We start from the raw sequence: 25,247 nt of genomic DNA, 5'->3' as shown, positions 1-25,247 counted from the left end.
CAAAAAAAAAAAAAAAAAAAGGAAACACTGAATCTGATTTAAAGATTAAAGCCACACCCCCCCCACCTTGCTTAGTGGCTCGTGTGCATTAGTATAATCAGGTGGGGAAGCCTCAATTAGAGGAAGGATAAGATTTGGTTTAAGCCATGTTCCACAGAGACCAATCACATACAGCTTATGCTCAAGAATCAAGTCATTTATTAGTAATGATTTACTAGACAGTGATTTAAATATGTTAGACAGACTGTGTTCTGACCTGTACATGGTGGACCTGCAGCATGGAGAAGAGCTTGTTAAAGCAGGCACTCAGCATGGGGATGGACGAGGGCTGGATTATGATGCTGCTGCCTGGAGGAGAGCCTCCTCCATGGAGGGCCCTCAGCAGGGAGTCATCGGTCCCATTGGAGGCCTGGCTGACTGAAAGTCAGACGGCAAACAGGCTGTCATTATAAACTCTGTAAAGAATATTTTGTCTGCAGGTTGTTGAGCACTTCGATTCACTAATCAACAAGCAGTGACGGTGTTAGTGTGGTTACCTGTGGAGGAGCTGGAGGTGAGGGCTTGTAGAATGGAGTCGGCCTGTAGAGTTGCCATCATTTTGAGCATCAGCTCAGCCTGCTGCTCAAGGCCCACTTCTAGCCGGGCGTCTAGAGCTGTACAACAGAGGTCAGAAGGAAAGAGGTCAAAACATTTGCTCAAAGACTGGACAGAAAAACATGATGTGTACCTGTAAATCTCAGCCTCTGCTCACCCTGTGACACGGACACTGACAGACTCTGTGACCCAGGCTTCTCAGCAGCAACTGGAGGTTTGGAGACAGGGATACCAACCCCTCCAATGTACGGGTTGTACCCATATGTGCCATAGTCAGCACCCCAGTAGTCATACCAGGTGCTGCTTATAGGCTGAGAACAGACAGGAGAAGGAGGGGGTGGGAAACATGAGAGTAAAGAAGTTTACAGTCATTCTACTGTGAACAGGGCAAAACATCAGAAAGAGCCCGAGACATCACTTCACTCCTCCTTATTCACTTGGAATTTTTGTTCTCTGTTGCAAACAATAGTTGACAAATGTGTGCTGCATAAAATCTCTTTAATCCAGGCCTGACACAGAAACACATGGAGGGACAGCAGCCTCAGGGTTCAAGTTCATTTGATTCAGAATCTGAAACTGATCTGCAAGTTAACTGTACAGTTACAGAACGACGCAATGAATACAACCAGCTGTGAGCAGCTTCAACATATTATACAGAATAACCTCAACTGCCAGCAAAAGAAAAATATATTTGGAGAATATTTTAAGAAATAATTGTAACTTCCTGAGAATATGAGAATAGTAATTTTACAAAAAAACATTATATTTAAAGAATATTTAAAGAATAATTACACCTTTACATACGTCACTTGACGACATCCACATCCTTTCATTTGTCACAAAAGCTGACAGATTTCTACCACCTGATTACTACAAAGTATAAAACTAATCTTTTATAATTTCAAAATTGTTAAAAATATGACTTTTCCTTTCCAAGCAGAGACAGGGACAGAGTAAACAGAGAAGAAGAATAGAACATCATCAACATACCTTAAACACTTTGGCAGCGAGTGGATCTTTTTCCAAATCAATATCTAAAGGATCAATATCAACATCCATCAGGTCTTGTAGCAAGTCAAAGTCTATGTCTTTATCTTTTTCCAAAGATGACAGAGGTGGAGCACCTTTGGATAATGAAAACAGCTTTAATATTGCCAAGCAAGCACACTAGATCAATATACAAGCAAGAAACTTTCTAAGCACTTCACTGGGCAATTTTAATGCCGATCAACATATTAGCTCTTATGCTCTTATTCTGGAGGGACAGTCCAGACACACAACACAGTAATAATCAAAGTCAGTGTACTCAAAAGAAGCATCAGGTTATTCCAGTGGAGTGTTAACTACACACTGATTTACTGCAAAAGACACGACATTATCACTTCTAATCTACTCAGAAAGACAGAACAAGCAGTTATGAAAAGAGAGGAGAACATTTTACCACATAAACACTTTGTGATGACAGACAGTGTGGGTTCATGTCAACATGTGTGTGGTGTTGTGTGGAGGATGGTCGGGGCTACCCACGCACTTTGGAATACTGAGGAGGTCGCGGTTGTACCTGCGATGATATCAGGTACCAGGGCCTCATCAATGCTCTCTACCAGGGGGATGGGTGCCGGCTGGGGAAGGGAGTCATCCGAATCAGCCCCCACTGAGGAGGAGGACGCCCCAGCCTCCTCACCCACAGCCACCTCCTCCATGATGTCCAGTGAGCCTGGAGAAAGCAGTTCACCTGAGGACCCAACAAAATGACAATCAAGTGTTTAAAAATAAACTGTTTAATACACACTCAATACTTCCTGTAACTAGTTCACATTAACAGACCTCCCACGTTTCATTGGACAGAAACCTTCAATTTCTTAATAGGGCTTTTATTGTGAAACATTTGCAGGCATACCATATGCAACAACAGTCGGTCAGGATTAAAGGATGACAACGCCACATGGAAATGCATATTTATGTTTAAGAGATATAAGAGGCCCTAATATGGAGCCTTAGGGCAGCCCACATGTATGAAAGTTAGGAGTGGGGCCAATGGTTATTTTATTTATCTATTAATCTACTGATTATTTACTACTTATTTACTATACTCGTCTTATATCAATCAACAGCTTTAACCATCAAATGATTGCCTTTTATTTTGAAAAAATATTAATCCATTACCAAAATAGTTGCTGATTAATTTTCTGGTGATCAAATAATTGGTTTATCAATTTTAAGTTGAATAAGAGACTCACATTTAACACAGTTCACACAGTTAGTGTCAGGCTCAAACTCCAGCCACAGAACTATGTGACACTAAACCACAAGTGGACCACACATACCTGCCAGGATGTCCTGTAGCATACAGGTAAGGGAATACTGTGCCCATGCACCCCCCCAGGAGATGTCCCCTCGGTTGAAATCCGTCCCCACGAGCAGGAGCAGCAAGCGCTCCAGCTGCTGCTCAGACACCACCTCACACAGGTGGATTGTGGGTCTTGTGGCATTGGCTATCCTAGCAAGGACCTGAGGGGTAACAGAAGAATTTATCTATGAGTATCTGCAGAATTCACAAACTCTCACATGTTGATGCGTCACACAGATACCTTGCAGACGAAGAGCAGCAGGTCGGCATGGCACGTGAAGTCCATGGAGAGGAGGAAGAGAGCCAGCTTCTGCACTACAGAGATGCAACGTTCATGGGACAGTGTGAAGGGTAGAGGTTCTACCTCTGGGGCTTCTTTGGCTGTTGGGGACTCAGTGTCCAGTGTGGAGCGGGGCCATTCAGCTGTCCGCCGCAGACGGATCAGGTCTTTAAAGTGCTGGAAGAGTATATATCAAGCATGGTCCACTGTGTCAGAAGCTCTATGTAAATCATGTGAGAACAGACCAATTTATGTTCTTCAAACACACGAGGCATCCTCAACACATCTACCAGCAGATCCTGCAGTGTGTTTTCTGCGCTTCACTGGTTCCCTGAGAGTTTTACAACTTGGACAACCAGGACCCCCCTGCCTGAGGATCTCAGGTGAGCAAACTCAGTATCCTCTTTTAAATCTGTTCCTAATCTTCACTTTTATCTAATGGCTTTTTCTGAAATGATGGTATTTGTTTTAATTATTTTTTATATATTCCAGATGAGATCACTATATATCTATAGTGATCTCATCTGGAATTCACTGCTGTATCAACAGATTCACCTCAGAGACAGAAACAACAGCGACCGTCTTCAAACATGGAGACAATACACTGTAAAACATACTGTGATGTCATGAGAGGTAGTGTAATAGAGGGGAGATACATTCCCTCCTGGTCGCTGCACCATGGCTGCCAGCAAAAGACTACAAAGCCCACAAAGCCCACAGAGTCAGCAGGGCAGCCAGGACAATGGGTGCTGCCCAGCTGAATCAGATGAGCTGATTGCTTTAGTAAGAGGAAGGTGAAGAGACTCAGTATATAAGAGACTGAGGTTGAGCAGAGAGGATCAGCTCTTGAGTTCCATCAGTAAGATAGAGTTTTAATTTGTATGTGTTTTTTTGGTTTTGTTGATTTTATGACACAATTAAGAATTAAGCTGACCTGTTTTGAGAAGACTGAATATAACGCCTAACTGTCTTCCTTTCCTGCACCTACACCTCAAACTTCAGGAGAAAAGCTCCCTACCCCATCTCTCTTCAGTGATGTGTGAGCTGAGAACATGACGGAGCTGCAGACAGTGAGCTGTGTGCACGGTGAGCTGCTCACCTTGGATGTGGCTTGTTTGAGCTTGGCCTGTTCAACCAGCAGTTTGTAGGAGGAGCCTTTGTTGCTCTGGATCTTCTCCTTCTCGATCTGCTCCACCAAAGCTTTCTGTTTTGCTTTCAATAGATTCAACTGCTACAATAAAAAGGGCATGATAAATACAGGCACTGCAAAGGTATATGCTATACACAACCCATTTTAATGCTGTAGCTTTAAACAGACATGAGAAAACATCTCTATCACACTTGAATCACAATTTTGTGATGTCTCACTATCTGCTTGAACCTTGCAGCTGTATTTAAAGACATATTAGTGAGTGTGTGTTTACAGGTGGTGTTGGAATGAGACACATTTACCTGCTTGTGGTGGACGAGCTGCTTGCGGATCTTGCGGGAGTAGAGTCGGTCCAGGCTGCTGCTGCTTTTAGCCGACCTGCTGGAGTTCTGAGACTGAAGGCTGTTATTGATGAAGCTCCACTGAATACCTGAAGGACACAGCAACAACAACACTGATCAGTTCACTGCTGTGGGTTACATGTGAGTTAGATCACACAGACATGCTGGATGCTACATGAGGAGGAGGTGTGTCAGGGGAAAACACCAGACTGAGCTCAAGTGTGAGCACTGGAATGTGAGTCTACAGAGTCACAATGTGTGTGTTCAAGGGTAATTAACATCCAGAGTGAACCTGCTGTGAGCAGCATGAGATAAGAAACAATTTGTTAAAAATGCATCTTTTTTTATTTTCCTTTAAATATGAAAAACTTCAAAAAGTCAGCAGTGAAATAAAATCTTTAAACTGAAGGTCATATACCTGTAAACGATCTCTCCCGCTCTTTTCCACCAAGGTGCTTCTTTGCACCAGAGGCTTCGTCTTCTATACTGGCCACATAGTCCAACAATCTAGAAACCAGCATCACCACCCAGCTGATCATGGGGATATCCAAAACACCTGGAGAAACACACACTCTTGTACTTCATTCTTCAAATGCATAATCTGCCACATGCGCACATTCAGAGATATACTGTGTGACTGTGCCTGTATTTTCTGTTCTACAGGCCACAGATCTGAAAGCTTTGCTGTGTCACGTGACGGTTTGTTTACCTTCAGTCCTGCGCTGGGCTGCAGCTTGTGGCTGCTGCAGGGGGGAGAGCAGGCTGTCCAGCAGGTTAAGGAGCCCCTCCAACACACCACTGTTACTCAAGGATCTTTGGCCAATGCAGGACAAGAGCATGAACACCCTGTGATGGAGAGAGATAGAAAACACTGCAGTTAGTAAAGCTGAAACCCAAGAGATGCTTGAGATGTTTGAAGGAGAACAGGTTCTGTCCAAACAGGTGCACTGTCTGACAGAATCACCACGGTGAGAAACATTTCTCTGAAGCTGCACTGAGGCATCAGTGAACTGGCTCACCAACCGACATGAAAACATTTACAGGGCTTAAAGTAAAAAAATAAAATAAAATACACGAGCACACACATTTTTTGATCGCAGACACAGTCAGTCATTGATGATGGAGTGTCAACTGTAACTGTCACTCCCGGTAAAGTAGTTGTATGTTGGAGTGCGCGGACAGCAGCTTTATGACCGGGGTCCAATTCATGACGAGAGAGCACTTTATTGCCGCTGGTGGCAGATAGCAGCTTCCTCGAGCACACCGTGCAGAAACTAGAGCACAGCTCCTTCAAGCCCCTGGATCCTCTGCTTCTGATTGGGTAGTAAGCGAGCAAGAGCTGCGTTCCTGTCATACCATTGGTAGATTAACTTTATTACCTCGAACATGAACCGCAACCACAACTATTGACTTTTATTTTTTTCTCTCACAACGTTACGCTGGAGATCCGGCACGGTGCCAGAATACTTTAAGCCCTGCATTTTTGTTTTTTTTGGCACAGAGGAACAACTGATGGTGCAGACATGGTGTCATTTGGGAAAACATATTTTATTACTGTGATGTTCTCTTACCTAATTAATGTATTTATGTATTAATTATCTATTTAGCAGGACACACTGCCCTTGCTTTAAAACTGTTATCCTTAAGACTTCAGCCCTGGTTTATCTGCTAACACCTGTGGTTACTGATGATAACAGCAAGAAGTTAGAAAAAGCCTAAATCTAGCGACAAATGTGCTCAGATGGCAACACTGCAAACGCCTCCTAATACAAACTGTTTGTGCCAAGTCATTTTGAAAGAGCAATGGCCAGAGAGGAAACTCCAACACTCAGCCGACCCAACAATTCCATCACTCAGTCAGTCACAGTCTGTATTTACAGGACTAGCCCCACAGTTGTGGTCCAGTCATAGAGGAGACTGTTAAAATGAAAATCTTAAGGATTATAACTTGGGGGGGGGAACACTAATTTACTTTCATAATTATCAATGCGTTAAAAAGCCCTGGGAACATGTTACTATAATGTAAGTACATGCATTCAGAGGCCTGTACCTGTCCTGGGGGAAGATGAGCAGTTGCTCAGAGTTGTAGAGCTCCTGCAGGACATTAGAGAGGAACTGGCCCCACCAGCGCTCGCCTCCACAGAGCTGCACCAGCAGCAGGCCGGCATGAAGACGGATCTTGGGTGTCCCACTGATGCAGAGGTGTTTAAAGAGCTCCTCACAGGCCTGGGCATGGAATGTGCTCTGGAGCACCGAGGGCACAGAGTGGCCTGAAAACAGATAGACACATGAAAGGATGAAATATGAACTGTGTTAATTAGGATGCTGTCCAACTCTTCAATTCAAGTAAAAATCCGACCAACGGTAACCCTGTCATCTCCACTATATAACACTCCCATCTCCTGCTCACCATTGTTGGAGTGCAACAGGCTGAGCAGTGTGTCCAGCAGGTAGCGGATGATGGTCCTCAGCTGCTCTGTGGAGGAGTTTTGAACCAGCTCCTGGGCCTCCACAGCCCCGGCCGTGGGGAGTGACTTGCGGCTGGCACCGAGTGACACACGGAGTCGCTGAACAGCGTGGTGAGCCAGGTTGAGCTGCAGCTGCAGCTGGATGCAGTCCTGGTAGGCTGAGAACACACGCTGGTCCTCCTCCACTACCTTGTCTGGTTTTCGTAGGAAGTACTGGGCGTTGTTGGCGCTGTTTAGAGGCGGCAGGTCAATGTTCTGCAGAAGTGTCTCCAGTCGATGGCATGCTAGATTGTACCTATAACAAGAACAGGAGAGAGTAGTAAGTCCCTTATCTGACACACTTTAACTGGTTCATCTGTACCGCATCCTGAATCTTCTGGTTTCCCCTGAGAAAATAATGTGGATCCAAATCTGGTCATCTCACACTCTTTCCCTACAGTTCTATCTCTGAGATTCCCAATAGATCCATTCAGTACCACAGAACAGATGAGATGAATATTTGACAGAATTGTTTAGCTTTAACACATGGACAGTTTCATGAGCAGAACCTAATTCTATGCCAGATCAGATCAAATCTTCATAAAGACAGAGTTGACAAAGTGACAGCAGCCATGTCTGACTACAAGTTATACACAACCCTGTTAAAATCTGCAGTCAATATTTTTTGGCCACTTGGCAGTGAGCCTCATATTACTAATCCACGACTACCCAAGTGCATCTCTGCCTTAATCCAGATTAATAAAATCAATGAGCCACACTGCTGCACATATGCACTTCCTCCTATTTCCTCCTGTTTGAGTAACATCTGCTAACTACAATCACCACCTCGTGATTGTACGCCTTATCCAACCAGCCAAGTTACAGTAAATATAGTCACAATCTCCCCTGGGCTACAGCATGACAGTTTTTGCAGAAAATTATGATGTCACTGAAGTTGACCTTTGACCTTTTGGATATAAGAGAGATGTCCCCCATGATGACATTTATTGTTTCATTAATGTTTGAGAACATGACTAATCCAGTGAACAGATTCTGGGTCAGTCAGACAAACGTCTCACCTGCACTGGATGTCCTCCTGCAGCGCCACCATCATGGTCAAGTGCTGATCTATGTCTGGCTGACTGGCCGCTTCGCTCTCTCCCCGCAGAGGATCATGCATCAACTTAAGCTCGCTCTCCCACGGCAAAATGTAAGTGTGGCCATAGTAGAAGCCCAGTGGGATCTTTGCCCGAGCATTGGTGCTGCCATAGCGACCAATCACTGTGATCTGATGGTTTTAGGGGGCAAATGAGGAGAAAATGTCATTGTGGTAAACGAACAAAAGCACAAACAACTCACAACATGAGGGTGACCGTCCTGAACACAGACCTTCATGAACCTGCAGACAGGGGGCGGCAGCAGGTCGTGGAGAATGAGAGAGTGGGTGCTGATGTCGGTCGCCACAACCAGCCTGCGGCCGTCCACCTCCTCACCCAGCGTCCAGATGTCCATGGACAGAGAAGCCAGGTCTCCACAGGTCGGGATCAGAACGTCAGTCAGCAGGACGGGACGACCAAAGTCCAGCGTGACGAAGCGCCGAGCTCCTGGGAGGAAAGAGCAGCAGAAATAAAAATGTCATTTTAGAGCTCTTCAAGGCTGAGATATGAAGCTGTCAGTACAATATGATTTAAACAGACATTTTCTTTTCTCTTGTTTTTCCAAATTTTTGATTCAGTATGTAAGAGTCTGAGTTAGTCGACATTTCCATTCTGAAACAGTGCTGCATGACGTACCTGAGTGCATCCGTTCTATGATGATGGACTGATGAGGAGGAGGCTGCAGGAAGTGAGATGCCTGGGAGATGGCCAAAGCCAGACCACTACCGATGGGGCTCTGGATCAAAGAGAAAAAATTCATCACAATATTTTACTTATTTTAATCAAAAGATAAAAAACTTTTACCATCTGCTTGTATTGATGTGTAAAACAATAACACTAACTTCATTTGGCTGCCTCTAACAATTGTCTTTAACACTGACTGTCCTTCAGATCTCATGCTAATACAACAGCTCAGTTTTCTTTCCCTTTGTTTGTACAGTTGAGTATTCTCAACTGAATGAACTGAACAATTTGAATCTGACCAGACATTTGGTGCCAGCTTTTACTACTTGAGAGTTTTTGTATCTCCCAGCTATCATTAACTGGCCAAGCGTCACACTGCATGTTACTAACCGGCTTGGCTTTCTGTGTGTTCTTGTGTGCAGCCAGGTTGACAGGCCCTGGGTCCATCATGGATCCGGGGAACAGGTGAGCCAGCTCCGCGCTGAAGGCTGCCGACACGGCCTCGTTGGGAGGCGTGAGAGGAGGGGTCATGAAGAGGGGTGTGGTTTTAGGTGTCGGGGGAATGACGTCAGAGGGGTGAATAAAGAAGCCTGGAGCAGAGGAAGGGTTGGAAGGCACAGAGTTGTGGATGGGTCCCACACCAGAGGCGGCAGCAGCGGCTGCAGACGTGGTCTGATGTAGCTTGGCCTCCAGCTTGGCCTTCTGATGTCAGCAAAGACAAAGAATTCTTACTCATCACAAGAAAAAAACACTGGACTGGTTAATAACTTCCAGACAAAAACTCTACACCTGGATTTGACTCTGGTTAAATCTAAGAGCAGAACCTGTGACAGTGACCTCTCATTACTTTAGGCTTCATTAAGTTCCTGTAATAATGATCGTAGCTTGTGTATAACAGTAACAGTAAGTTGTCGTCTCACCTGCTGCTGCAGCTTGAGCAGCTGCTGCTGTTTCTCCTGCAGCACCTGTAGCTGCTGCTCCGCTGACACCATGGCGTGGGACAGTGACTGGAGCGCGACCTGGGCCGCAGAACTCAGTGCTGTAGAAGCTTCGCCAACCGCTCCCGTCGACAGGCCGCCCACAGCCGGGGTCACGCCAAATGTACTCACTGAGGTTTAACAGCAGAGGTTCAAGCAATGACCAGTTCATACAGTGAAACCTGAGCTGACACTGAGTGAATGAGAGATAAATGGTGTTTACCAGTAAACATGCTTGCGTCATCTCGTTCCACACGTGTGCCATCGCTAGTAGAGATACAAGTAAAGTGCAAAGGCTCCACCTCCAGGAGTCCTGTTAACGCTGTGAAGCTGCCCTCTGCTGCTGCACAGCTGCTCACCTTTCCATTTCCTTCAGGACAAGAAAACACCCGAGCTTTAGGAGCCTCGTTTAAGCTAGAGCACAATACTTCTACACTATATCACATTCACAAGAACGTGAGGTCACTGTGACCTTTGACAACAAAAATCTAAAACGTTAATCTTTGAGTCCAAGTGAATGTTTGTGCCAAACAACAGCTGAAAACTATTTGCAACTCTGGCAGAAAAGGAGTTGGCAGGTAGAGAATAGAACCGTTTCTGGTGATTGTTTCACAGAAGCCATCAAACTATGAGCAACTGAACTATCTAATATTATTATATTAATTGATATATTAATTGACCAAATGCTTTGTATAAGTTGAAGTAAACTCAAACTGTCTTTATCATCATTCCACAGTGAGCATGTTAAAAAACTGACTGCCTACCTGAAATAATGTCAGAGAGGTCGATCTCATCTGACTGGACTCCGATGCTGCTGTTGAAGGCATTCTTACAGGAGGAACCACTGACCTCCAGGTCAAAGAGCACCGGGTCAAACGGAGAGCTGTACAGACCGTACCTGCAGGAAACAGGCAGCAGAGCAAAAGGAGAGAATATTGTCTTATTATCCTTACAAGGAAATATGAAAGCAGCCTGGACATCACCTCAGCAGCAGGTGGAACTTCTGACATCTGCTAAGAATAACGTCAGTAATAGAATAAAATGCTGTTTGCTACAGAGCATGCCACTCTTGAAGTATATATCTGGAGAGGTACCGGGTCTGCAGCAGTGCCTCCAGTGGGGTGAGGCGATCCTGCAGCTGTCGAGAGATGGCGGTGAGCAGAGAGGCGCAGGCCGTGCTGCAGCCCGCCAGGTCCTCCTCCTTTACATAGTTAAGCAGCACAAAGTACCAGAACACTGACCCTGAAAACAGACAAAGGAGGGGGAGGGGGTAATAGGAAATGAAAACTGTGCTGTGTGTTGATCTGAATTGTTGGTCAGTTACTTACCACCCGTTGCAGCTGCAGTCAAGTAAGGCATGTTGTCAAGGAGAGACTTCAGAAGACTGACACCCAAACCCTGTTGGCTTGGGTCTCCTTTTCCATTGCTACAAGAAATGAAACATTATTATTTTATAATTTATTATTATTCATTATTTTCTCTGTATGAACCCAAAATGTAAAAGTTATCAAGACAGAACAACTACTTCATCAAACAGGCTTGTTCCACTGCAGGAACTTGACGACCCATGAATTAGAGTAAGGGATACGCTTTAGTCTCCACTGCACTCCCCCACCCTGCCTTGTTGGTGAGTTCCAGTAGAACACCTTAAGGATGTGGTAGAACATGAATGTTCAACTGACAAATCAGCAGAAATGATGTGATGCATCATGTCAACAAGGAGCAGAATCTCAGAGGAAAGTTTCAACATCTGGTGGATCCATGACATGAAGAACTGAGGAACTGCTCAGTGTGGGGTTCCTAATAAAGTGTTCACTGGGTGTACAAATATAAAAGAAAATCTATATTAGTGCCAGTTTATCCACTGTTGTCTCTCCCGCAACTGAACTGCTCTCACCAAAGGAGCTGACTCAGTGTGACCCAGAGTCGCCTTTTCATTGATGTACTGTAAAATCTAAATGATCAGATTTGCAAATCAGAGTGGCCAAGTGGAAAAAAGGCAGAATGTAGAACCCAGAGCTTTCAGATTCATACAGGTTCAGGCTAAGGGAAGCTGCAGGTTCATAGGGTCATAAGGTTCCTGTAGTGGAAAAGAGCTGAAATCAACCGTGTTACTTACCTAATACAAAGTGCAAGAAAGCGAGCACATTTGTGCGCTATGCTCCGACCAGCCTCGAAGAAACACACCCGCACAATATCTGTCAGCCGTGTCCGGGTCTTCGCCAGCAGTCCCTCCTTTCCTTCTCTTAAGCTAAACACAGGCCACGACATAGATTCTCATCATCAAGTCAAAGTGAAACGAATGTGTGACATACATGTCCTGAATGATTCTGTCTCATCTGCTATGTGTCCAGCTTCAGCCCTACCTGCACGGACCGCTGGAGAACACCCCAGCCAGCCAGCACAAGATGTCGAGGATGAGGCTCTGGGCGTGCTCAGTGGCCGGGCTGCCCTCTGTCTGCCGACACAGCGTGTCCAGCAGCTTCTCATGGAAGTCTGGGAACTGCAGCATGGCACAGCGTTGGACCCTGAACAGCAGAGCACAACAGAGACAGTGAGGGTTACAGCTGACTGCTGTGATGTGTAGTATGCAGCAGAGACAACAGGAGCTCCAGCAGTGTTCTCACCTCTCTTTGGGTATCGACGTCTTCTTGAACCTTCTGATTGTTACTGAAACTTCTTGCAGCAGGTCGCAGCCTCGCAGGTTCTCTGCTTTCTTTGAGGGAGCTGCTGTCTCTGTTTTCACTGCAGAAACCTTCTCCTACACACACACAGACACACACACACAGAGACACACACACACCGAATAAACTAATGAACGAGACTGTCTGTTTGGTGCCAATGTGTCAATTAGTGCTAGATTCATATTTGCTACAGATTTAGTTAGTAGTTAGCTCAGAAAAGAACAGCAGTAAATGGTCAGAAAAGGTTCACATTTGGACCAACTTCGAATATTATGTCAAGAGAGACAGAGTCTGGGGCGCCTTGGTGGATCACCTGGTAGAGTGTGTATCAGTCCTTACACTCACTCTCTCGAGTGATATTGCTTAAATATTAGCATCTCACAACAGCCAGATTAGCCTCATTGAAAAGTCAATAGCCTAGCCAGCTAATTTGGCTAACCTTTAGGCTCACAACAAGTTTGTTTATAAAATATGTACAGTTCGCCTTGCAGTAGAAACAGGGTTTCTGCATCAAAAATAAAAATCAATGTTTTTTAAAAACTTTTTAAGACCTCAATAAATGAAAGACCGAACAATGTCAAAATGTTTTCTTTTACTCAGACTTTGGTTTCTTTTCTCATGTAAATAATGTTTTAAAATAGAGTTCAACAGCACATAGAAACAGAAACACAGCCATAAAAGATCTAAACACCTGCAGCAGCAGTATTAAAGAACCACACAATTAATTTTGCAGGTTGGTAGAAATAACTATTACTGCTAAACATTTTCTAAATCCTACTAAAGAATTTCATATTAATTTTTAGATAATCAGAGGGAAAATAACATCTGTTTAGTGTTTTGTAGTTCAGACCTTTTAGCCCTTATTACACAATGACTTTCTTTTCTCACTAAAAATCGAATGATCTTCCTGTGGACCTGTAGACTGTAGCTGTAAGCTATTAGGTAAGATCCCCCCAGCGTGTCGGCATAACCACATATTAATAATACATTTGTGTCTGTTAACAAAGCAACAATAGCATGGAACAAGTGGCATGAAACTGCAACACTGTAATAATTATTGGCTTTGTTTTTTTCTACCAGTCTTTAACACACTATCTGCAAAATCAAATACCTACAGCAACTTTAAATACAAATTAAAGACATTTTAAGACCTCACTTTCCCTTATTTTAATTTCAGCCTTTTTGTATGACCTGTGGGAACCCTGAGAAAAATCATGCACAACAAAACAGACTGACTCTGTACCTTGGAGGCCTGAGCCCGCTGCAGAAGGGTGGACAGTGAGTGGGCTTTGGTGCCCTGGGGCTTGGCGCTGGGCATTCTGACCAGAGGCCGGGGGCTCTCCTCCATGCCCTTGTCACTCACTGCTTTAATGTGAACCAGGAAGGAGCGGTACTTCCCTCCAGCCATACCTGCAGAGGAGGGAGGAACAGGACAACTTAGAAACACTGGTGCTATCACAGCTTCATGGATGACTGTAGTGTCAGGCTGTGATACATACATACATACATATTCACTCACTCACACAGACACAGACACATAGCTATGTTGTTACCTTTGACCAGTTTGGGGCTGGTGAGGCTGAGCATGCCTGCATGGCCAGAGAGATCCAGGCCACTGGCCAGCCACACTGGACCACACAGGATGTCCTCCTTGTGGTCCTCTAGGAATGGACACAGCATGGAGCCTACAATAAACATATCAACCACAACCAATTATGCATTAATTAATGATATGATACAGCACCAATAACAACTAGTTCAAACACATTCTTCATACATCAGAATCTTAGATCATGTGACCCATTGAACACTGAGCTGTTTGTTATGCAGGAGCCTCTGGAAAAATCCCAAAGTCATCCCCTAAAAAAGTTGGAGCTGACTCAACATCTGCTGTAAGGCAGCGCAGTGTCAGTCAGCTGGGCTCTGCAGCGGCCAATCAAATACATGCACGCTCATGTTCCTGGTAGGTTACTCTGGAATATGAACATTTCTACCGTTACATTCAAAATAAATAATTGTTGCCATGAACTAACCACAGATCAGTCTTGAAATTCAGTCAGCATCATGTTCATAAGAGAACTTACAGATTCAGACAGACAACACACACAAGAAGACGACTTTATGGTCCTTTGTTTGCTTAAACAATGTTAAAGCAAAATGTCATTTTGGTGGCAGTGATACATTCATTAATCGATAAATTTACTTTTGAAATGAGTTAAATGCTTCCAGTCATCAGCAGCTATCTGCAGAACAAATTAAGTGCCTGATTATTGTTAGTGTCAGAAAATGCAAAAAACTGTCAGAATTATGAATTAAAAATAAAACTCATCTAAAATTAAAGATGCAAACAGCATTGATTAGGCCCTCATTGGTAAATGCACAAAATCCAAAATGGCTTTCTGTCCAGCAGAAAAAAAAAAAAAAACAGCAGCCAGTTCTGACGTGTGTGAGTTAAACATTCAGTATTTTCCAGCAGAATACTAATAATAAAAAACATCAGGTTTCTTGTGCCCTCAGTGCTTTTGCCCGAACTAAACATGATGAATTCTTTACCTGATGTCTCCTCTATGTCCATGAACTGAATGTCCTCTGTGAAGTCATGCAGGACAGGCTGGCCATTCCTCTCCCCATTAGTGTGGAGGACATTGGAGAGGGGGAAGGAGATTGGTCTGTCCACTGCTGTCTCTGTTAGAGAGAGAAGCAACATTCAGACACAGACAGTTTTTGTATTCATATCAGTTCAACCTGGTTAGAAAAAGCTGTTGTAGGTATTCGAAACATCCCAGTTCAGTTTAGACAGATCTGCTGTCCCAGGTGTTCGTGTGTGATTAAAAGATTTCCAGCTGTGTCCTCACCGCTGACTTTGCCCAGCCCAGGTGCCTTGTTCTTCAGTAAAGTGACCTGGATCTGAGGTATGTTGACGATGTTGGCGTTCAGGACAAACTTGAAGTCCACATGGCCCACCATGCAAGCTTTCGGCAGCACCAGCTCAAACACGTGCTCGTCCCAGCTGGAGCTGCAATGAGAGGACGGCACACCAACTGCTTAGATGTTCAGGAAAAGTTTTTTTTAAGTCAGTTCCTCTAAGAATCTAAGAACCATGTCAGTGTTACATTCTGAGCCTTGGTAATGTAGAACGATAAAAAAAGGTTAATGTTATTGGAATTTGTAACTGGTGTAATTATTCTATGTCTTACTTCTATTTGAGGGAAAATCCTGTTCTAAATGTTGGAACTGCAGTTGAGATAATTTGTGGGTTTGAGGGGATGTAAACAGGATGTCAAGTCGTCATGCATTCAGTGAATGACTTCACTACCTATCACTCTGAAGCTTCCAGGTGCGGGTGTGCTGGGCTGCGTCTCCGTGGTGTTGCTGGTGAAGATGCTGCGGGTGGCGTCGCTGTTGCTGCTCTTGCTGCACCTCCACCCAACATGGCGGCACTGTGGCTGAGAAGCGGGGGGTCAATGTCTCAAAGCGCGTCAGCTCCACCAGGGACATCAGGCTCTCCGTGGTCAGCGGTTGGTCCACCAGGAGGTCCACTCCTGCACAGAGAGAGGCCAGAGAACTCAGCCCTGTCATGTGATACATCATCAGACCACGTGGTGTGATATGCCATTGTGTTAGGTCTACCTGTGATCCCTGGGCTAGAAGGGTTGGAGGAGGGCTTGGCCCCCTCAAGCAGCAGTTCAGCCCCTTTAGAAAGGGGGCCATCAATAAACATGTCTCCATCATCTATATCGTCACACACACCTCCAATTTGAAGGAAATGAAGTTCTCCACCTTCAGAGGAGAGCAGATACAAAATGAAGATTTACAGATCTACAGACACAGAACCACCACAAAATCTGAACACAGTGAGTTCTGTAAAATTAATCACCATAAAAACATATTAAGATAACATATTCTACAGCAGGGCTGTACAGCAGCAAGTACAAATCACCTATATATATTACAGTACATGCTGACGGATTAAAAACAATAAGGAATGCACAAATAATCGGAACATTATCAAAATATCAATACGGCCCAGTGCAATATCCAAATAAAAGGAGCTGCGGTTTTTTGATGAAGGTAAAATGTGTCACATTGTTGTGCATTGTCAGAGTGTTGTGGTGCTACAGAGACGCCCTGGCCATTAAATCATATTGTCCAGATGTAAAGGAACATGTTTGTTTGGTACAAGACCAACAACAATCATATCATCATTTTTACATTTTTTTCATTGAAAATTAAATGAAAAAAAAAAAAAAACACCATTCCAACTGAAATCACAATATCTGTCAAAATAATTGCGATATCATTTTTTTGCATATTGTTCAGCCCTAAAATCATTCTTGGTTTATTATGACATATCAACATTACTTCATTCCATATCAGTAAAAATGGTCATGGACACTGGCAGTAATTAAATGGTTTAATTGTGCACTAAAAACACAGCAGTGATTAAATTTTATATGTTATTTTCAACAAATGTCATAAAAAGAGAGTTGGTCCTGATGAAGTAGGTAAACTGTGTGTAAAGCCTGAGCTCCACTGTTGACCACAACAAATCTGACTGACTTGCACTAGTACATACTGTATATATACAGTAGGTGGCAAGTTCCTTAGTTACCATGACCACTGTAGTTTATTTTTACTTCATCCTGTACACACCTGCTGACAGATGTAATGACTGAGCACCAGATGTGGATAAATTCCGTCTGAATCACACTTGTTACAACTAGTAGTTTCCAGCTGTTTTAGGAGATCACTGGGCTTTTCTTTAAAATAACACTCAAAATTTACATCTTACATCTTCGTCTTCTTAGTAAACGCCCTCCTGTCAATTTCAGTGGTCAACAGCACTGCTTTCTGCAGGCAAACAGGTCCATAAACAGGACACTCACCTTTGGTGCAGGCACAAAGGCGATCGGTCCCAGAGCAATAGGTAACTGATACAAAGGGGTCTGTCTCCTCAGCTGACCCCTCCTTCTTAGACGGCTCCACCTTGGCCAGGACCTCTAATGTGGACAGGTCCAGAATCATAATGTACCCAGCCCGTGTGGTCACCACCAGGTGGCCCAGGCCTGCCACCTCTAACCGCTTGCAGTCTTTGGGGCTGGAGGCGGAGGTGGAGGAACCAGTGACAGTAGCGCTGCTGCTGCTCGTTGTGGCTGCTCCACACGCAGCACCAGAGCCAGCAGATCCTGCTAGGCCCATTCCAAACCCAGACAAGCCATTTTTTGGAGCAGAAGGAAGAGGCTCCTCAGGAGCTTCTTCACTGTCGTCCTCCCTGCTATCAAGCACATCTGGAGGAAGCAATATAAGAGAGGTGATTGCATCACAAGGGTCCCAGATCTGCTGCACCTTCACGGGTTCCTCGTCCAAGGTGACAATACGGGTGGAGTAGTTGAGCTTGTAGAGCGCAAGATAGCCCCCTCCACTCCCCCCACCCGCGGATCTCTGCTGCTGCTGGTCTCCTGGGGGCAGGATGAGGGGTGTCTGGGGCGGTGACTCCCCTGGGTGGTGGCCTTCCACCCCGTTGGCCACTGGGTTTAGGGGGTCTCCTTTGCGCTGGCTGCATAGGGCAGAGTGCAGACGGTTGAGATTGTTGAGAGCCTCCACTTGGTTTGTAGCACTCAGAGATTCAGTGCCGCATGGCTGCAGGCCCACCAGGAGGTGCACACCATCCCAGCAGGGCGTGATCGAGTCCACATAAAGATTCTCATCCTCCAGCTGTTTGGGCAGTCTCAAGCACTGCACCAGTGCTCCAGGTCGAGGCGGGGCGGAGACAGTTGCTGCAGCAAGTGAGCTCCATTTGTCCATGTGACCATCTAACCCTGCCAGGTTAGTTGCTGCATCAGCAAACTGCTGAATGTAGGTGATTGGAGGATCCTGAAGGAGAAGCTGCTCGTGTGTGTCAAACTCCATCTCTATGATCTGTGGCACAGTGAAACCCTCCTCATGGAGCCCCTTACTCATAATGTTGTTCATCTGAGCAAACACCTGCCCTGAGGACTTGTCATCCACCTCTCTGATACTGTACAGCAACAGTACAGGTATAGTCCTGCGCACAGGCTGCAGAGAGGAGGGACTGGGAGGTTGGGAACCTGCTAGATTAGAGAAGCCTTGCTGCTGGGCTGCAGTCTGGGGGGTGCAGGTCTCTATCTCCATGGGACCCTGGTCCGGTAGAGACCCAGGTTGGAAGGGCTCAGGGCCCTGAGTCCTTAGGGGTCCTTCTGTGGTCCTGCGTGTTGTAGATGGGGCTGTGGATGGGGGTCCAGCCATTGGGGTACTGGATGCCGAGCGATAGCTGAGCAGGCCTCCGGCCAGCAGGCAGGGGAAGGGAATGTTGTGGTGGTCAGGGACCTTGTCCTTTGTTTTGGCCTGGCTGTGGGCCTTGGCTTGGTTTAGTGAGGGGTTGGCACCCAGCTCCTCCAGGTCCTTGACCGTGTCCTCCAGCACACTGGCAACCACCTCCCACTGGAGCTTCTCTGGCTGCTGGAGCACACTCAGCGCCGTCACTCCGAGGCTCACGTCCATGCTCTCCCACTGAGACGGCTGGCCTGAAACAGAAGCACGAGAAGAGCTCTGAGGTTTGTCCTTTCCACACTGTAACATGACATCAGGACGCTGTCAAATATCATCACATTCATACAGATGTGGCTCATTTAGTATTATTTATTTAAGTTAACAACAAGCGCAGCACCAGACCTTAGATGACAGACAGTTACCTGTTATCGACTCTGATCGGGAATGCTCATCACTGTCTGAATCCTCCAGCTGGTCATCACTGGAAGAGAAAACATGACAAACATGATACAAAACAAAGTGAGAACCATGACTGACAAAAGTAAGAAGTAAGAAGGACTGAGTATGAGGATTTATTAAGCAGCTGTTTAAGAGTCAAAATGACTTGACATAACTCACTGTGAAAAGATCAGGAACTTGATTGTTGTTGTGACTGTTGTGAACAAACCTGATTTGCGTTGTAACAGAAGAGGAAATATTCCAAAAATGGAGCGCTGCTCTTTCTAAGCTGTTACCACTGATTCGAGTGACAGGTCATTAATCAGTCAGAGATGACAGAACAGTGACAACGCCTCTGTAGCACTAAACAATGCAACAACTATGACTTGAGGAACCTGTCCATTTGGTGGGACTTATCACCATGACAACAACACGCGGCTTTGGGCTCTGCACAAGTTCAGTCAGGAAACACTCTGTTTGCACACTGGAGTTCTTAACCTTGTCCCTGAGGATCTGTTTCAAATAATAAATATCCCCAGACACCAGTCTTTTTTCAACCAGTCGACCAGTCTGTTACTGCTGCCATTCCACGTGTTGTTGTTGTTGTAGTAGTTTACTGTTCCTGCCTTATTCTTCTCAACTTTGATGTCAGACTAGAACACTTGTAGGTTTATCATACTGCTATTGCTGCTGTTGTTATACTGCTTTTCTGTATTTTAGGTTCAGGTTGTTAAACCTCAACCTGTGTGTGTGTGTGTGTGTGTGTGTCTGTGCGTGTGTCACCTGTCCCCTTCTAGCTTGGGTAGGTCAGAGCAGGAAGAGGACTCCTCCAGCCAGGCCAGAGTTGGTCTCCGGGACTCGGTCAGCATCTGCTGGCTCTGGTCTCCACCACACAGGATCAGCTGCCTCAGGATTGCAGGGTCGTGTGGGTTGATCTCAAACTTCAGATGCACCTGTTCATCACACACTCATTACTCTGGGGTCAATTCTGACATTTCTTGTCTGACATGACATCTCTGAACGTGAAAGAGGAGAGATGATACTGTCCACAGTTCAGTGATCTGACCTTCATCATTTTAGAGACGTCCCAGATGCACATCTTGCCCCTCTTGGTGGCAGCAGCAAGGAACTGCGGGCAGCTGCCGAAGCCATAGCAGGCGATCTTGTCTGAACTGTCAGGGCTGTTGGGAAACTGGGCAGGGCTGGTCGCCAGCGTCACTGACAGCGGGACGTTTTGTGTGTGCTCTCCCTTTACAAATGGACAATTTGGAGAATGTCGCTCGTGTTCCGACCTGAGGTTGGTGGAGAAACATTTGAGCATAAAGTCATGTGGAGATACACTTTGTAAGAGTCTAAATAACATCTAAATAACGAAGGATTTCCACTCACCATGGCTCATCTGTCGGTTCCCAACAGACCAGACACACACTGCAGGTGAAACACATGGCTCTGTCATCCCCTGTTGAGGCAGGCTGTGGAACAATGGGAGGATCATTAGAGCTCACAAACACTTACACGGCTGCAGTGGCTTCACAAAGTATTCATACCCCTTCACTTCACAAATTTACTAAAAATCAAAAACTTAAATCTCTCATTTACTAAAGTCATCAGACTCTGGAATCTAAAAAAAAAAAAGGCATTAGGTGTATTTTGTCATAATTAGGTCATGGCCAAAAATGTGTTTTGTGAGGTCACAGTGACCTTGACCTTTGACCACCAAATTCTAACACAATGAAATATGAAATTCCCTAAAGGCGTTCCTGAGATATTACATTCACAAGACTGGGAGAGATGGACGGACAAGCTGAAAACATTTAATCTCTGGCCACAGCTGGAGGCATTATGTAAACATAACCAGCAGTGACATCACATCATTATGCATGATAATGGTTGTTGCTAATGGAAATGTTAACATTTATTGTTGTTTTGTACAGCTGAGGATAACTTTCTACAGCTTTAGGTTGTTGGCATGACATCGAGGACCATGGGTTGGAACAATTGTTGTTTCCATGGTTACAGTGTGTTACATAAAGCAATGTTTCTTCCTCTGACTGAACAATGTTGCAGTGACCTGAAACAAGTAACACTTGCAAACAACCCCTTGACTGCAAGCTAACAATGTGAACGTGTATGAGAGTAAACAGAGATGTAAACTGAGTGTATGTGTTCAGACTAATGCGGCTGATGAGAAATCTCCCAGAACCCACCTGGTGGTAAAAACCTGCTTGAGCCATCGGATCAGGCTGAGCCCACCTGTACCCGGCATGTGGCCATGATGTAAACGTCTCCCTCCTGTTAGCTTCACTGTACATCAAGGATCTGCAGAGAGCAACATATTTTAGAGACACGCCCAGTTTACTGTTCACTGGTGACGGAGGTGTCACTGCACCTCTTCTATTGTCATATGCATCATAGATAACACACCAATTTCACATCAAGAATCACAATCCATGAGGAAATTATTTTTAAATACAGCCTGTAAAGGAAACACTGAACAGCTCATTTAGATTGGACTCTCTATGGCCTAACAACTTTCACTGTTTATTTTGCATCACATTAACGTAGTGACAAAGTTGATACAGCATAATTTAGTCATATAGGCACACTCATCAATAATTTGAGACAATCTTCAGGGTTTGTGGGCAGTTGCCTACTGTAAGGCCAGGAACACTATGGGTGTGTCACAGCTGTGGAATGTCTTGGTTTTCATTTTGGCGCCCATGTTAACAGGTTAGAGCAAAACACACATCACATGATCTAGTCATTTGCCCTCGCCTATTTTTCACGCCTGACACGTCTCCCAGCAGAAACAGACAAAATGGGGACAAAAGACCTGTTGATGTCATATTCACATCATAGAAACAACATCACAAAACTGACACCTTCCACTATACTTTCTATCTCTAGGTTGAATCTGAGTATGACACACACATGAAAAAATATAAGTATATTAACCATTTCAGCAGCTGCATGCTGAGAAAATGAAATTTTATGACGTTTTCTGTCAAAAATAAATCAGAAATTAATTTATTATGAAAAGAAATCCAACCCTCAAGTAATCTGCAAACTCTAGAGAGATTAAGTTGCAGCAGCAGAGACACAGCCAGTGTGAACACACACACGTGCTTCTCCTCAGTAGTTCAGAGACATAAGGCCGTCACGCTGACACATCACAGGCAGTGTGTCCCAGGCATAAGTGTGGAAGCGGCAAGAATGGTGAGATGTAGTCTCTTGTAAAACAAACCACCACAAACTCAACCACGGTCTCGCAGGTGAAGAACCTTTAACTCCTGAACAAGAATTCTGATGTTTCAAAGTTCAGTTGTTGACTTTCTGTGTTTTGTGTACTGCTCGCTCACCTGTCCACAGAGCGTCCAGGGCCCACCCCAAGCTCAGGCCTGGCACTTGACAAGAGGTAGGAGAGCCTGTCCATGATGGATGAGGCCACAGACAAGGCAGCTACGTTCTGGTTGATTTTCTTCAACTCACTGACAATGGTGCTGGCCACTAGCTTCAGCACATGGTGGGGGAGATGGAAGGTCACTGTCGCCCACTGAGGGAAAGGAGGAGAGGCAAAGGGTCAGAGAAGAGAAAGAGATACAACCATACATCACATTTTCTTAAGCAGACACATGTGTGTGTTTATTTCAGTGCATGATGACAGATTAATGTTATTACATAGCAATGCAGCAACAAGAACAACAGGCAAATCTCAGACCTCAGAATACCTTTCATTCTAGCAAGTCTCTGAAAACTAGTCCACAGCTACATCACCACACAAACGTTACATCACTTTGACTTGAGATTTTCAGGTTCATCCACTTGAAGGCTCAGTTTAGGCTGAGAAAATGAAAATGCTGGTTTAGTGTGGACACAAAGGCCAAAGGTGCAAAACAAAGAGACACTGACTTGGTGTGGACAGTCTAGAAAGTTCAGGGTGTAGCCACAATTCAACATGAGTCAACATGTTGAATTGCCAAAATATTGTGCCTAATTGACAGGAAATACACAAACACATTAATAATGTATTCCTTTTAGGTGTGATGCTGTACACATAGGGGACATCCCATTTGAAGGTTGGATTACAAATGATAAGAAACTGATAAGAATACTTCTGGTAGCAGGTGAAAAGGCTAAAACCAGAGCCACCCTGTTGATGAATGAATGGGAATAATAAAAGAAATCTATATCATGGAAAGGCTTTAATTATCCGTCAAGCTCCAAAAAGAAATATGTGCAATATGTGTATTTTGGTTTATTTCTCATTTCTGGTTCATTTTGATTCACAGCTTTTCTTAATTTGTCTTTGTGAAAAATGTTTTGGGGCAGCGATTCTCTCCTCTGCTCTTCTATTGGTAAATGTCCAGTAATATAAGTGACCACAAAACTTAGCATGTCAAACTAGCTGAGCATACAAAAAGCAAACAGAAGAAAATAGAAGAACTAGAAAGTGCATTTCCTGAACTAAATTGTGATCACTGAAAGCTCTTGCAGCTTCCCTTTAGCTGCTGAAACTTCCAAGCTGGGAATCAAACTAGGAACCTATAGCTCACTATAATGGAGCCTTAAAAGTAGAACAGTTATCCACTGAGCCATCAACAGGGACTACTATAGAAACCTAACTTCACAATTTGGTTAGAGCTTGAGCAGCTGAGAATAAGAATATGCAGCATGTTTAAGAGTAGAAAGTCAGTTTCTGCTGCAGTGAATTGAGTGTGGGTGACCTATCAGGTAAGATTTAAATTTCAAATTGAGTTACATGTTTTAATTGTGACAGAAGGTTTGTGGTTACATTTTTATTGGTGTTTGTTAAAAAATAAATAAATAAAAAAGCAGTAATTTTAGTGCAGTTTAAACCGTACTGCAGTGAAGTGTTATAGGATTTGTTGATTCATTGATTTTATTTTAGTTGCAATCACAGATTGTTATGTTTGAATGTACAGGCTGCACGTTATGTGTGTGGTGTTTTCCATTTTGTAGTGTTTCTATAAATTATATATATATATATATATATATATATATATATTATTATATAATATTTTGATAAAATACAGAATGTTTATTTTAATAACTATGATAAACATTAGTTGAGACAATAACATTATTTAATGTTCTACACACACAGTGGTCTCAGACTTTTAGACCCCACTGAGTAGAAGATGTGAAAATTGTTTCTTTTTTCCTGCTGCGTATAAACTGGCTCCCTAGATGCCATTTTGTTTATAATTTTGAAAATAAATGCTAATTTGCTAAGTCACACTTAACAAAATGCTTGTTTGTATCAGCAGGGTTGTGCAGAGTTGTAGTGTAATAGATTCACATTGTGATAATCAAATGTTCAGCATTATGGGCCACAGTGAAATCACTGCTGATGCTCTTTAGAATCCCTGCCTGCTGAACATTTGTCCTTCTACCATAATCACCAAACTCATAAAGGCAAACTAAACAAACCACAAAGACACACAAAGAAACTGTTAAACACACAACTGCAATACAGTGACTCACCAACCAGAATTCAGACCATACAGGCTGTGATTTTAGATGATGATCACTTGTCTTTGCATTTTCAAACTGTAGCTACGTGTCATATTATTTGAATGAGAGTCATTCTGGGTTGTGGTTTATGTTGCTGGTTTGTGTTTCAGTAAATAAAACATTAACCCTTAAGTATTCAGACTGTAATTAGACTTCATTAAAGGACTGACACTGCAGTTATAAAAAGCTTCATAGTTCATAATAAACATAAACAAGTCAAATACCAAACTGATCCTTCCGGATCACTCCTAGCATGCTCTGGACAAGTATCAGTGGTGCGTGATGTGAAAGTGTTAGGCAGCAGCTACATGGTGGGGGT

The 25,247-nt window shown here is 44.1% G+C and overlaps 1 protein-coding gene across 8 annotated transcripts in view; it reads right to left on the bottom strand.

Annotated features, from left to right (window-relative positions):
- birc6 (baculoviral IAP repeat containing 6) overlaps window positions 1-25,247 on the bottom strand; it is a 124,225-nt gene that overhangs the window by 86,391 nt on the left and 12,587 nt on the right. For 3 of the 8 annotated variants that reach the window (XM_087169700.1, XM_087169703.1, XM_087169704.1), the window contains exons 4-41: window positions 22,753-22,946; window positions 21,601-21,712; window positions 20,783-20,865; window positions 20,460-20,685; window positions 20,177-20,346; window positions 19,378-19,436; window positions 17,551-19,209; window positions 16,295-16,444; window positions 15,981-16,206; window positions 15,520-15,680; window positions 15,218-15,349; window positions 14,218-14,349; window positions 13,908-14,074; window positions 12,608-12,741; window positions 12,347-12,508; window positions 12,100-12,231; window positions 11,309-11,406; window positions 11,075-11,222; window positions 10,745-10,878; window positions 10,204-10,350; window positions 9,924-10,111; window positions 9,394-9,705; window positions 8,956-9,055; window positions 8,552-8,766; window positions 8,242-8,450; window positions 7,126-7,478; window positions 6,766-6,985; window positions 5,425-5,561; window positions 5,134-5,271; window positions 4,677-4,804; window positions 4,324-4,455; window positions 3,186-3,401; window positions 2,922-3,105; window positions 2,126-2,329; window positions 1,585-1,718; window positions 752-905; window positions 537-653; window positions 257-417 (exon numbers count right to left, since the gene is read on the bottom strand). In XM_087169700.1, the coding sequence (XP_087025826.1) occupies window positions 257-417; window positions 537-653; window positions 752-905; window positions 1,585-1,718; window positions 2,126-2,329; window positions 2,922-3,105; window positions 3,186-3,401; window positions 4,324-4,455; window positions 4,677-4,804; window positions 5,134-5,271; window positions 5,425-5,561; window positions 6,766-6,985; window positions 7,126-7,478; window positions 8,242-8,450; window positions 8,552-8,766; window positions 8,956-9,055; window positions 9,394-9,705; window positions 9,924-10,111; window positions 10,204-10,350; window positions 10,745-10,878; window positions 11,075-11,222; window positions 11,309-11,406; window positions 12,100-12,231; window positions 12,347-12,508; window positions 12,608-12,741; window positions 13,908-14,074; window positions 14,218-14,349; window positions 15,218-15,349; window positions 15,520-15,680; window positions 15,981-16,206; window positions 16,295-16,444; window positions 17,551-19,209; window positions 19,378-19,436; window positions 20,177-20,346; window positions 20,460-20,685; window positions 20,783-20,865; window positions 21,601-21,712; window positions 22,753-22,946 (7,728 nt within the window). The remainder of the gene's footprint in view (window positions 1-256; window positions 418-536; window positions 654-751; window positions 906-1,584; window positions 1,719-2,125; window positions 2,330-2,921; window positions 3,106-3,185; window positions 3,402-4,323; window positions 4,456-4,676; window positions 4,805-5,133; window positions 5,272-5,424; window positions 5,562-6,765; window positions 6,986-7,125; window positions 7,479-8,241; window positions 8,451-8,551; window positions 8,767-8,955; window positions 9,056-9,393; window positions 9,706-9,923; window positions 10,112-10,203; window positions 10,351-10,744; window positions 10,879-11,074; window positions 11,223-11,308; window positions 11,407-12,099; window positions 12,232-12,346; window positions 12,509-12,607; window positions 12,742-13,907; window positions 14,075-14,217; window positions 14,350-15,217; window positions 15,350-15,519; window positions 15,681-15,980; window positions 16,207-16,294; window positions 16,445-17,550; window positions 19,210-19,377; window positions 19,437-20,176; window positions 20,347-20,459; window positions 20,686-20,782; window positions 20,866-21,600; window positions 21,713-22,752; window positions 22,947-25,247) is intronic. The other 5 variants (XM_087169705.1, XM_023430561.2, XM_087169701.1 and 2 more) reach the window with 4 other exon arrangements.

This window comes from Seriola lalandi, unplaced genomic scaffold (genome assembly GCF_002814215.2).
Source record: "Seriola lalandi dorsalis isolate HSWRI2012SDOR001 ecotype SW California unplaced genomic scaffold, Sedor1 jcf7180002054907, whole genome shotgun sequence".
In the NCBI taxonomy this organism is placed as follows: Eukaryota; Metazoa; Chordata; class Actinopteri; order Carangiformes; family Carangidae; genus Seriola; species Seriola lalandi.
This window is presented reverse-complemented; position numbering and strand designations above follow the sequence as displayed.